At 36.1% G+C, this 13,612-nt stretch overlaps 1 protein-coding gene and 1 non-coding gene across 2 annotated transcripts; one reads left to right on the top strand and one right to left on the bottom strand.

The window, feature by feature from the left end:
• The first annotated feature begins 9,576 nt into the window (after positions 1-9,576).
• TRNAL-AAG lies at positions 9,577-9,657 on the top strand. Its single transcript has one exon. It is a non-coding gene; the product is annotated as a tRNA-Leu (tRNA).
• Positions 9,658-10,824: 1,167 nt separating this feature from the next.
• On the bottom strand, positions 10,825-12,943 carry LOC120185844 (peptidyl-prolyl cis-trans isomerase Pin1-like). The gene is made up of 2 exons (XM_039189949.1): positions 12,512-12,943; positions 10,825-11,160 (listed from the first exon to the last, which is right to left on the bottom strand). The coding sequence occupies exons 1-2, from the start codon at positions 12,753-12,755 to the stop codon at positions 11,036-11,038; spliced, it is 369 nt and encodes a 122-aa protein (XP_039045880.1). The 5' UTR covers positions 12,756-12,943; the 3' UTR covers positions 10,825-11,035.
• Between the last annotated feature and the right edge of the window lie 669 nt (positions 12,944-13,612).

Raw genomic sequence — 13,612 nt, 5'->3', positions numbered from 1 at the left:
CTGCATGTGGTTGCGACATCTTAGCGACTTTCGTCTGGCTAGATCATTCAGTTGGGGCTCGGAAGTTTTGGCTTTGATGTATAAGGAGATGTGTGGAGCCACTGACTACAGGCGTAATGTTATCAGCGGATGTCTCATGCTGCTGCAGTCTTGGGCATAGTATCGATTGTCCTTTTTATATCCCATTCGTATTTCCACTACTTCTGAGGTAATTATAAAACTGATTTTGTATATTAATAATTTCATACAGCGTATAATAATTTTTTTCCTTGAATAGGTGGTATACTGATAGAAAAAATCATCAGGAGCTACCTGATGATTTAGAAAAAATTAGGGTGCTAATCGATCAGAAGGCTGGCACACATGTATGAATTTTAATGTTTACAAATCGATTTTAGATTATAGTTGTATAATTAGATTATTATTTTGATAAAAAAATTATATAATATTTGTTTTAGTTTGAATTGGTGTCATATTGTACTGATGATGTGAGGGCGGTGATCACACCTGTGTTGAGGGGCCCATCAGATGTTTGGATGGCGATGGTCCCTTTGATCTGTTATGCGACCGTCGAGTGGCACTCTACTGATCGTGTGCTCCGACAGTTTGGTTGTTTTCAACCAATTCCAGAAGCACCTCGCAATATGGACGAGTTGCATAGCTTAGATAGAAGCGACAAGACAGATACAAATTGGCTGGTGAGGCATCATGAGTGGGTCGTGTTGTGGGAGGATCGACATCGGCTCCTTCCCCGTAGAGAGCCCATTTTTTATGACCTCTTGATGTTTGTTGATGGTTATTATGAGTGGTTCAACAGTAACGGAAAATCATTTTTGCTTCCCGAGGATGCACGAGGGCAGACCTTTCTACGACGTCGATAGAGACGTTCACCGACACAGCATCATCGTCCTCCAACTCGTGGACGGAGAGCAGGTGTTTCCGGTTCATCCTCAGCTGCACCAGCAGGACCTTCACAGCAGCCACCGTAGTTATTTATGATGCCGTAACCATATATGATATCGCCGCTTTTCCATTTCCAGATGCCGCCGCCTTTACCTGGTTTTATGACCCCGCCGCCACCACCGTCACAGATGACCCCTCCTGGAGGCTATTATGGGCCTATGTTTGCAGATCTGACTTAAGGTTCATATACTAGATATCTGGCAGGTTCAACCTCATCACTCATGGCCGTAGCAAAGACACCTCCTGTACAGTTTTCACACTCAACGATGTCTGGGTTTTATGAGTTTTCCCAGTTTTCGCAGGCCGGTGGGATAGTCAGTCATACACCTCCAGGGTCCTTATTCTATGGAGGTGCTTCATCGTCATCAGCTCCTCATCAACCTAATGTACCTGCTCAGGACGACGACGCCGACAATGATGAAGATGATAGCGAGGAGTCAGAACCAGTGATACGAAGAAATCCTCCTCAAGACAAACAGTCATCGCCCTACGGAACACATTCGTGTCGCAGGCATCGATAGATTTTTTTATTATATTTGTATTTACTTTATTTTATTAAATTTGTTGGACTTTTTTTTAATATATTTAAGTTAATTTTGTTTATTACCATTTAATATCAGTTATTGTAATTTGGTTATCATTTACCATTTAATTCTTATTGTAAGTTTGTTGTATTTAAAATTATATTCAAATACCAAATTGTTATTAGTTTGAAAAAATTTAATGATTGTGTTTATTTTTTTAATCTTCATCAGCGATTATCGAATGACATTAACTTGAAGTAAATGCAAATCAAAGTATAAGAATTATTATTTGATAAACAAATACATCATTTCCTCATCAATTGTTACTTGATGGCAACAGAAGTGGACATGTTTTTCTAGTGTGTCCTGAGTTTCTACAATGCCCACATCTTCTGTCTTGTATAGATCTTTCTAGAATATCCATATCGCAATGATTTCGATTAGATTTTGGACGACCACGCTCCCTCAATAAACTCGAATTTGGTACAATCGGAAGCCAATATTAAACCTCATCAGGGTCTTTGTCATTACATATAGGGGGAAACTCAAATTCGTATACCTTAAAAACTTCAGATAGTAGGTATACGGGATCCACAAAATGGTTACAGTCTTGACGTGTATGCGAGCAAGCTGCTATTACATGAGAGCATGGATACTTCAGAGCTTGAAAAAACCCGCAGTCGCACGTTCTGTCCCTTAGATTTACTCTTAACGACACAGCTTCAACCCCTTGAAGAGGTCGCGATAACTCTGTGACACGAAATATTTCATGCCTTCTAGATAAGCTTGTTACATACATTCCATTTTATGCATCAATTTTTTTTGTAGATCTGCAACTAATCTAGGGTGATAGACATGACCGCCTTGCATCCAGGTTTGAGCTTGTCCCCCGATCTTTGCAAAAAGCGCCCCCAAACAAAAATATATAGTCTTTATCAAAGCCGCTACTGGTAAGTGACGTGCACCCTTTAAAGTTGAATTGTTTGCCTCTGCCAAGTTGGTCGTCATATGTCCATATCGATATTCACCATCATATGCGTTCATCCACATTTCTTTATCGATGAGGCTGATGTAATCGTATCCTTCCTCGTTCTTCGCCCGTAAATCTTGAAGCATTGATTCAAACGTTTGAGGAAGTAGTTCGTAACCTGATAAAAAAATGTATAACTTACAAACTTGCTTTCTTTGCAAAATTAAAACGATTGAAAGAAAACAAACTACATCAGTTTCACTTACCCATGCGCACAATTAATTGACGCTCATCATTCTTCTTGTACCTTCCATGATAGTTCGCAGCAATGTGTCGGAGACAATACCTATATTGGACAAAGGGTGGTTGCCACATTGGACCCAAAGACTCCATTACTGTTTTGATCCCAGCTCCGCGATCTGAAATGACACAGATGTTTTCCCTCTTGATAACATATGCACGTAAATTTCGGAGGAAAAAAGACCAAGATTATGCATCTTCTCCTTTGACAATAGCAAAATCAACTGGAAGAATGTTGCGATTGTCATCTTGGACAACTGTCAATAATAAAACTTGCTTGTATTTTTCATACAAGAAAGTCTCATCGATCTGGACCACAGGCTTGCAGTATTTGGCAACATTAACGCACTGTGGGTAACTCATAAAAACCTGGTAGAATTGGCTTCGATCGCGAAGAACTCGATCATTATGGTATGCATAGAAGGTTTCGAAGTCCACAATTGTCCCAGGATTCAACGTTCGCACTAGCCTAAACCAACCTGGAAGTTCGTTGTAAGATGCATCTCATTCGCCATGAATTTTGACAATGGCATTTTGTTTTGCCAACCAAGCTTTTTTATAGGAGACATTGTACCCATACTGCAATTGTATAGCTAAAATCAATACTGCAACAGCTATATGAGAGCTTGTTTTTACCATGGGCATGATGGCTTGGCATATCATTTCAGAGTCCAAGTTGGGATGATCTTGGTTGACCCCTCCAGCACAACATGTGTGAGGATCGTTGTATACTGTTAGTTCTCATATGTTGTTTTTCCTGTTCATTTTCGATATACGAACCATCCAATTGCATCCATTTTCGCGTCGGGCATAATAGCATACATATTTTTCGGTCGTCGATCGATTGACTCTGGACTGAACATAATTACGGATATTGTAATTTTTTATAGCCATCACCGCTTCTTATTTGCTTGAAAACTCCATGCCTAAATATAACTCACCATTATTTATTGATGAGTAATATCCATAGTCACCGAGATGAGGCATATCCACAAATTCTGGCCCGTACATTGCACCATAATCAACTTCATACATGTGTGCATGAGGGTCAGTTTGTGCCACATTTCCTGGAACTTCATCATCATCGGAGTTGAATTGCGGTGATTCTGGGTAAATGAATAGTCCAGTCTCAGCACCATCCGCACCAGGCTCACGAAGCGGTTCTTCTGGTGGAGATGATAGTTCCTCCATGCTCTCCACATTTAGGTCGAAGAACCTACTACTTACACTCCTTTCCCTTGAACTGGAAGGCATATCGACATTGAGATCGAAAAAGCTCGCAGTCGAATGCCTCCCACTGGAGCTTGAAGCCATCGTGTCAAATGGGAACTGCACAGATGGTTGTGTCGATGGCATCTCCATATGGTTAAAGAAATTTACAGATGAATGTCTTCCCCTTGAACTGGACGCGGTGTTGCCATACGGATTGTTCGTGGACCCACCTCGGTACATATCGTAAGGAGTTACGGATGAATGTCTCCCCATTATGGCATTAAAATCATTACACATTACTGTAGTCGGGCTGTCAACTTGATCAACTTGTTCAGCCAGCCCATAGTGGGAGCTTAAAGATTGACCCCGAACAGCACGCACTTAAACAAAATATGCATACATCTCAATAGTGGCGTCTGAATAATTACTTTGAGCTTCAACCATCATTTGAACATCATCATTGTTCGAAAGTTCAAACACTGTATAAGTTAATGGCAACAATGATGTTGGCAATCTGTACTGCAATGACGACATTCTTCTACTACTTCCAACATGAATCTTCCTCGAAATCTTCGTTATCAGCTCCTCAAGAGTTATGTTTCTCTTGAATGATATTTTAACACGATCATTTGATACGAAAACAACGCCGATTTCATCTTCTCGAATTTCACCATCATAATAAACAATAGCTGAAAGTCGCGCCATTCTTTGAGTTTAAAAGTGCGGCAGTATTATATCTGCAAAAAAAATAACTGAAACAAATTTGATTAAATAAATTATATATGAACAAAAATACAACACAATAATTTTTTTACACATCAACGTAAATAATTTAAATAATATAATTTTATATTATTACATGTACCGCAAAACTATTTTGACTTATACTCTTGCTTTTCAATTTTACAAACACAAAAATTAATTGAAAATAATTAGTATAATATTTTTTCAAATAATCATAATAAACAATAAGTATAATAAAAAAATTATAACAAAATTTATAACGAAAAATCGCACGAACTTCTAAATCAAATATGAGAAAATTACCAGAATTATTACTCGTTGACGAAATTATTGTATTAATTTATAAGTTAGAGGAGAGAGATGTGAGAAGATGTGAGAAACTTAACAGGGAGCGAAGGGTATTTATAATCATATAAGGCGCGGTACTTGTACCGCGCTATATGTAATTATTCAGATATCGTGCTAAATATAATTCATACCCAGGTATAGTGTTGAACAGAGGCAGCGCTATACCCTACGTGGAGTATAACGCGGATCAGGGGTCGCGCTATACCCACGTGTAAGTCATGTTAGCGTATAGCGCGGTACATGGGGCGCGTTATACCCCATGTGGCGCCAAATCAACATATAGCGCGGGGCAGGGAACGCGCTTTACTGCTATGGGTGTTAGATCAGAAAATATAATCTGATCGGTGTTAAATCAGTAAATATACCGATCACCGGTGATTTGTCGGGAAAAAGGCCAATTGGGAGGGGGCGTTGTTTGGCAGCCAAAAAAGGAGAGGAAACGCGGACACCAGTTAATTGTGTTTGGGTTGTGAATGTGAGTTTGAAGTCAAACGCGGTTAAATGGAGTGGGGAGAGTGATCAGAAGATTGAGTCTCGTCCGAAGCAGCAGAAACAGCAGTAGCAGCACGTGGCTAATGGGCGACAGTGGTAAGTAAGTTGGCGAAGCAAAAGCAAGAAAGAATTGGGATTTGGGGCCCATTGGTTTTAGTAAATTTCAATTTCCGGTGGTGTTATTATGCTGGCTGGCCTATGTCTATGGTCCCGTTTTCCCACTATGTGAAAATCACAGAACGTGAGTCAACATATCAGAGCCCAATGTTGGCTTTCTAGTAAACGCTTTTACTATGTTTATGCTGTGGGATTGAGTGATGAAAATGTGGGGTGATTCTGTTGTGACATAATTTAATATATTATCAAAAAATAATAATTTTGGATGAATTATAATATTTTAGGTTAGATGTAACTGAAAATATTATAATCTTTCAAACATTTTTTTATTAAATTTGAAAAAGTAAAATTTTTATTTGTCAACCAAAAATATTAAGAATAATATAACATTCTAGTTACACTGAACTTAAAATGTTATTATTATATTTTTTGTTACGTTTAAAATTATTATTTTTTAATCTTTAATTAGGTTATCTTCTCTTAGACTTCTCTGAAAATACAATTTTAATTCTATTTTAATTTTTAGTATAAATTATATATTTAATCATTCATCTATTTTCGCAATTCATTTTGGTCATTTAATATTACCATTTTATTTCAAAATCATACCTAAAGTTATATTTTAATTAACCGCCAAAAAAATATTCTATTGATGTTAATGTGTCATCATAAGATATTATCACTATCATTAAAAAATTAAAAAAATTATCATGTCAATAATTTTATTTATTTTTCTAACTACGAGTGATCAAAATAAATTGAAAAACATAAAATTAGGTATAATTTTAGAAAAGAATGATTATACGATTAAAATGAAACTGTAAAAAATAAATGAATGATTAAATATGTAATTTACCCTAATTCTTAATTCAACTTAAAAAAAAAAGTGTTGGCTAAGAAACCAAGGTGGACAACTCACGGTCTGAACATTTGGCCCTTGCGTCCGCGTGTGTTTTCTAAGTTGTATTTGGAATTTAGTGTAAATGTTGGACATTTATAGGGCCACCACGTTGATTGGTAAAAATTTATCTAAATGGAAATAAAATGGTCGAATAAATGAAATTGCCATTATGTTGTGTTTTTTGTTTGGCTAGAGGTTGAATCATGCATGCATGTATCCACTGCTACTATACAAGCTCTATTATATTAAGGTTGTTTTCTTATGCACATGCAGAAAAAAGTGTTATTCTGGTATTTAATCTATGCTTGTTTAATGATTTGATTTTCTCTCATTCATGTTGTAATAAACTATTATTACAATTAATTGAGTATTAGTTCACTTATTGTTATTATTATTCTCATATTTAAGAGTTTATAAATTTAAACATATTTAAATTTAACGACGGGTCTAGAACTATTTTTAAAGATAGATACATATATTGATAACGTAAAATTTTGGTAGACGAGTACGAATAAAATCTTAAGAGGGATACCATCAATAAAATAAAATGATTAATTTAAGATAGACAATAACCAAATGTACATCCACCTTATGTTTAAATGTAATTGTAAAAAAATCAGTATCTTGGAGAACCATTTGCTCACTAATAATTTTTATCCGCTAAGAGTCTTTTTGCCTCAGAATAAAACTTTAAGAATCGAAATATATAAAAAAAATTAAAATAATTATTTAATTAAATATTAAAAAAAAATTTAATATTATTTCTTACTTAATCTATATTAAAATATAGTATAAAGAAAGAAGATAAAAATATACACCTAAAATATTATCTTCAAGAAACGTATGATTGAGTAGAAGTAATCTAAAAGCATTCACTTCATTTATAGTTTGATGATAACCTCAAGAATTGCCGACTATAGTATATTTTCCGGTAAACTACACATTTAATATTTTAATTATCATTTTTTTCTATTTTGATCATCTAATTATTATTTTTTTCAAAATCATATTGGAAATTTAGTTTTGATTTTATTTTAGTCACTCGTTGTTAAAAAATTAACGATGTTATTAATGTGTCATCATAATATAATATTACATCATCATTAAAGATATAAAAACCGTCATGTTAACAGTTACATTAAATTGTTTTAATGGTGTATGAACAAAGATATAGAAACAAGACTTAAGAAAAAGATATTTTCCATTCAAGCTTAAATGATTACACATAGATGGGGTCTATATATAGCCCAAACATACACAGCTTAAAGCCCAACGGCTGAAACAGAATTAAGAAACCGAATAACAACCTAGCCACGTCAGCTTAATTCTTATACTCTAACAGTACACGTGTAGGTTACTTTCCCCCCCCCCCCCCCCATCTTACATGATTGCCGTCACGCCTACTCTCGAACTCCCAATAAGTTGATTTTCTGCTGTTTTAGGCAACAGCGGAATTGCCTTTGGAGTTTTGGAGATGGTTCCACTGCCATTACTTGCCGCATATCAATATATGATGTTGTGCAGGTGAAGAAGTTGGTGCTGTGTCCTTAATGGACAAGGCCAAGGATTTTGACTTCTATCTTCCTGGGTTCATATGAGTTAGTTGGTCATCTCATTTCCGCAGAGCTTAATATCACTTTACTTAGTATCAGCTTTGGGATTGTATATTGAAATTCAGTGGTTTTTTAAGAAAAGGGACGAGTCCTTTGAATTTTCATTGGCCTGTTGGAGACTAGCATGTTCCTTTTGTTACATAGATCATTGTCATTAGGTAATGGTTCACACGAAAGATAGATTTATTTTATGGCATTTATTCTTCGTGTTGGTAGATGTGATGCACCTAATGAGAGAGAGAGAGAATTGGAGCTAATAAAAAGAAAAGTTCCTTGCCGGGACTTAAATCCGGGTCTCTCGGGTGAGAGCAAGTATCCTAACCAACTAGACTACAACGGATTGATGTTTAAGATGATAAAACCGGTATGTTTACTGATATTTTAGCTTAAGTCGTGTTGACTGTTCAGTTAATAACGGGTTAAAGCAGTGTTGGAGTTTGGGGGTGCTGACCTCATATATGCTGCTCTGGGTTTCCTCTACATATCTTATGATAAACATTTGGGTTTTCTCGATCACATTCTTTCATGCATCCACCATGAAGAAAGATCAAGGAAGAAGAAAATTATAAAAGAAATTATGTCTGAATGGTTTACAATGAAACAGGTGAATATATTCTATATGCATAACCAAATTATTGAAAATCCATATCAAAGAGGCTGGCATCTTCACGGAATGAAAAATGTTTTGTAACAAAAATGCAGCAAAATTTCCACTTCACAAATCTCTTAGTTTTCTCTTTAGATCATTTTCATCTATAACAGAGGTCATATTTCAAAATTTAATACAAACAGGAACCTTATCGATCCCAATATCTATCAGCATAAGGAACGTGAGGTTGGCTATGTGAGGAGAAAGGTCACCTGCCAACTTGAGAGATGATAGACGCCAGGCAGTGACTCGTCTTCGATGTCGTCGACCGTATTTTACTCATCACCAGTTGCAGAAATGCTGAGAATCTAGTATTCGAGCCTTGAAGGCAAGCAATGGTTGTACTTCAGTTTCATTCCTTAATGTCCTGGATTCAACATGATCCAGCTTACAAAGAATGCAAAAGAACAAAAGAGAGGAACTAAGTAGCTTTGATATCATGGAATTAGTAAGAAATTCAAACACCAATGCCCCTCCATCAGTATTTGGTTCCTTATTTTGATAGAACATTGTCCAGGTATTACTTGGACAGGTCGATTGTTGATTCATTCAATTTGACCTTTATGTGTAAGAAGACGATAGGGGAGAGCAAACAAGAATTTATGTGTGTTTTTTTTTAATAAAAACTAAAACAGCTGAAGTGAAGCCATTGGAGACATTTTGGTCAAAACTAATCATTTCTTGCCCAAATTGATCAAACCGGTTTTGTTTAATAAAACGGAGAATGAAATTTAGCACATCAAGTTGAGATGGCCGAGTTGGTCTAAGGCGCCAGATTAAGGTTCTGGTCCGAAAGGGCGTGGGTTCAAATCCCACTCTCAACAAATGATTTTTAAATTCTTGTAATAAGGCAGGTCCACTATGCTACGGACTTAGACTCTCCTGAATTGAGTTTCATAATAGACATCAAACTATTTACACAGAGAAGATGTTGTAATTTGGCAATACATGGGACCAGAAATGTCCCTATCAAGCATTAGCCTGAACTAAGGAGGTACGGTAAAAGTCCCTATCAACGGGCTAGTTACTTTTTCGCAGAATCCATTTGAATTCCGTCATTCACCTTTCATTGCGAAGTTTGTCTATACCCCGGATCAAAGCTATTGCTGAAAAAGAAGCCACAGGATCATTAATGAATTGGATGGTCTGCAGCAAACAACGCTAAAAAAGAAAATGAAGTTGTTCGCATTCTTTTTTGTGTTTTTCCCCGCTGCATGTCAGAATGAAATATCCAACATCTCCATGCTCAAGCTCTCCATCATGGCATTTTCCATGAATCCACATTCCACAATAGCTGGTGCAGCCCTGTTAAAACTGCTGAGCCAACTCGGCTAGTATGAGCAAGACGAGAGTGGAAGGATTGGGATGTTCTCACAGCTGCAGAGCTATCCGTCCGGATCATGGAAGAACACTTGATCTAACACTACTCCCTTCATCTTCTACCACCGCCGTCACGTACTTCATTCCCATGTCTTCAAGCAGGGATAAACCGAAGGGGGTGCTGGGATTGATCATTTTTGGTTCAAAGATTGTTTCGAAGTCATCGGTCAGTGGATTCTCAATCGAGTACCAATGCCATAGCTATACAACCTGGCATTAGATCATGGTGGATGATGAGTCATTTAATGCCGTTTCATTGAAAACTAAAAGAGAGAGGCAGTAAGGTTACCAAGCTCCATTGAATTTGTGGTCCCCTTTATGAAGAAAATATTTGGGGAGTTCAAATTCAAGTAATTATATGGGGATAGTGTTAGATCAAGTGTTCAACCATACACAAATGTTAGTGTTTTTTTTTTTTACGATTCCCCGTCAATTTCCTAATATATGCCTTACAAGTTCATGTTGTAATATGAATCCACGTTCAACCATACACAACAAAGATGATGATAAACTAATACTGCAAAACGCTTTCATAGTTAGTAGAAAGGTTGCAAGCTGATTATTGAAACATAGAATCGAGGGAGGGGGTCAGTGTGGGGCTGAGGGAGATAAATTATAACCAAAAGCCTTTTATTATAAACAAGCAAATAATCTCAAAATGGTTCAGAAATTAAACGCCCCCAAGCAAACTAGTCCCAAGCATCTAAAAGGTCATTGTCAAGTGGTAAATATCACTCAAATACGACATAGGCAGAATCAAAAGTAATTCAGAGTATTCTCGGATACAATTTCCCAACATAGAACTAGTTGCGTCACCAATAATCAACCTGTTCTCTTGATGATGTGAACTCCGCTATCGGTATCCACGATGTCACTTATCTCACCAACCTTAAGGCTATATGTTGCATCCTCAAATGGCTTTTGCATCTGCCCTCGACCAAAAGAACCTGCAAAAGGAAATGTTTGTATAAGGTTTGATTCAATTATGGTTGATGAAAACTGATAGACTTGGGGCATGCTAACTATGGGATATGCATAATGAAAATTTGATGTCCTTGCTCTAGGCACACGCTAGTGGATATTTTTTCCCTTGATCTTATGTATCAAACAAGAACAATGACATAAACATAAAATGAACAAAATTGCAAAATGTCCTAGATTTTAACTATAGGTTAGGTTCCTAAGCAAAAGGGCTGGTTTGACTTGGAATCTTGGGATCAACCCCTATAGTCAAAACTCCATACGGATAACAATCAAGAAGAGTTATAGAAAAAAATTCAAAGTCATTTATAATTTATAAATGTATAAATATAAATATTAATCTTTGTTTCTTTTTCAGAGAAATAAGGTACAGGAAAACACAACAGGGCTTTAACCTAGTAAGAGAATTGCAGAAATATCATCAGTACATAAAGAGTATGAAAGCAGATAACAGCTTAAAAAAACAAATGCAAAGTGCTTCTGTCATATTCTAATATAAAACAGAGAAATTCTGCAAAATGCTAAAACAAAATCAGGTAATTCGGTTTGCCAGGTTAAAATATTGACTTGCAAAGCAATCACAACCATTGAAACATATAACTTTAAGCCTTCAAAGGAATACGCTTGCACACAAGTAAATAATCAATAAAACTAGAGTTATTAATATATTGGATCACTCTTAAGCTGGAGAATGTGAATGCTTTAACAACAACCAATTGAGTAAACCAAGTTGACTATTACATCTCCAACTGATTGCAGGGAATACCAAAGTTCAAGCATCTTTGACTTCAGTTAAAACTCTAAAGAACTCCAAACCCTAGTTATAACCAAAGTGACCCATTAAAAAAAATTTGATAACTAAATGCCCCCCAAGGCCCCAACTGCGATTATATTTTCAGCTAAAAAAGTCCCAAAATTCTAGTATCTAAGCCTTCAGTTCAAAACTGTTTTTATTGTATTTCATACCCTAGTTATAACCAAAGCGACCCATTGAAAAAAATCCGTAAATATATGCCTCAATTGCCATTATCTTTTCAGTTAAAAAAAATCCCAAAATTAGCATCTTTGAGACTTTAATTAAAAAAACTGTTTTTAACGTATTCCGAGCCCTAGTTATGACCAAAGTTTCCATAAATTTTTGCCTCAGTTAGGATAATCTTTTGAATTGTTAACTCAAAGTTCCTTTTTCCTCCTCCCATAATTCAGCTTCTGCCAATTTTCTAAGAAAAAACAGCAAATAAATTCTAATTAAATAACAACTAAATAAGCAAAATCATTTAAAGTATTCAACTTTTGCAATCAAGCGAAAAGAACTACCGAGATCCCCGCCGCGTTTAGCGGAGCTGCAATCAGAGTATCGACTGGCCACCTCGCCGAACTTAGCCTTGCCGGAGACTATGTCTTCACGGAGGGATTTGAGCTGTGAGACGGCGGCGTCTCGGGTGGCCTTGGAGATGACTTGACCTTCTGGATCCTTCCAAGAAAACTTACGGCGGGAGCCTGTGTGCTTGATCAGTATGTGCGATGCCCTCACTTTATCGGCCGCCGATGAAGATGACATCTTGCTCTTCTTCTTGTGGTGGTGGTGATGGTGGTGGGTAGAGGTCTTGGGAGCTTTATCTTTATGTTTATCCTCCTTCGCCGCCGGTCGATCTACGGATGAGATCGGAGATTCCTTCCTCTTGCGATCCGAATCTATCTTGGCTGCTTTTGGGAGACTACAAAAGAAAATTAGAAACGATCAGTTATTGTAGTGAGAGTGGGGCAGCGGGTGCTTTCCAAGTTTTTATGTAGAATATGAAGCTTTGATTTTGTTTTTATAAGCTAAAAGCATTAATCGGTAAACTATGCAAAGGTCCCTGAATGTTTTAGATGCTTAAATTTTAATTATTTAATTTTAAAAAATTACAACACAAACACTAAACTTTTAATTCATTATTATTAAGATCAAGTGCACTTAGAGAAATCTAACGTTACACATTAAAATTTTCTTCCCTGCTTCTAAAACTTTTCTTTCAAATTGGTCAACTACTCTTTTAGCCTTTGTTTTTACTATTATTTATTTATTTCTCCGATAAAAAAATATCAAGCTACAATCTTCTTCTTCCTCTCCTCTTCTTCCATTTAAACTCATGGAAAAATCTTCAAATCTCTTTAAATTTTAATCAAAACTAAAAATTAAAACTTTTTTAATATGTTACTATAAATCATCAAATTAGTTTGAAGTTGAATTATATTAATTATCTAGCTAAACAAAATCTTCTCATCGTTAAGACTGACTTACAAACATTCCATTCAATAAAGATTTGTCAAAATCGAAATTAATAATTTTTCTTTTCACTTTTTTCCCTTTACTTATTTGTTAATTTTAATTGTTTAATGTTATTAATGGTTGTGCTGTAGACAATGATCAAATGG

Source organism: Hibiscus syriacus, unplaced genomic scaffold, assembly GCF_006381635.1.
Source record: "Hibiscus syriacus cultivar Baekdansim isolate YM2019G1 unplaced genomic scaffold, ASM638163v2 tig00113124_pilon, whole genome shotgun sequence".
Taxonomy (NCBI): domain Eukaryota; kingdom Viridiplantae; phylum Streptophyta; class Magnoliopsida; order Malvales; family Malvaceae; genus Hibiscus; species Hibiscus syriacus.
The sequence above is the reverse complement of the archived record's forward strand: the minus strand, read 5'-3'. Positions and strand labels throughout refer to the sequence as shown.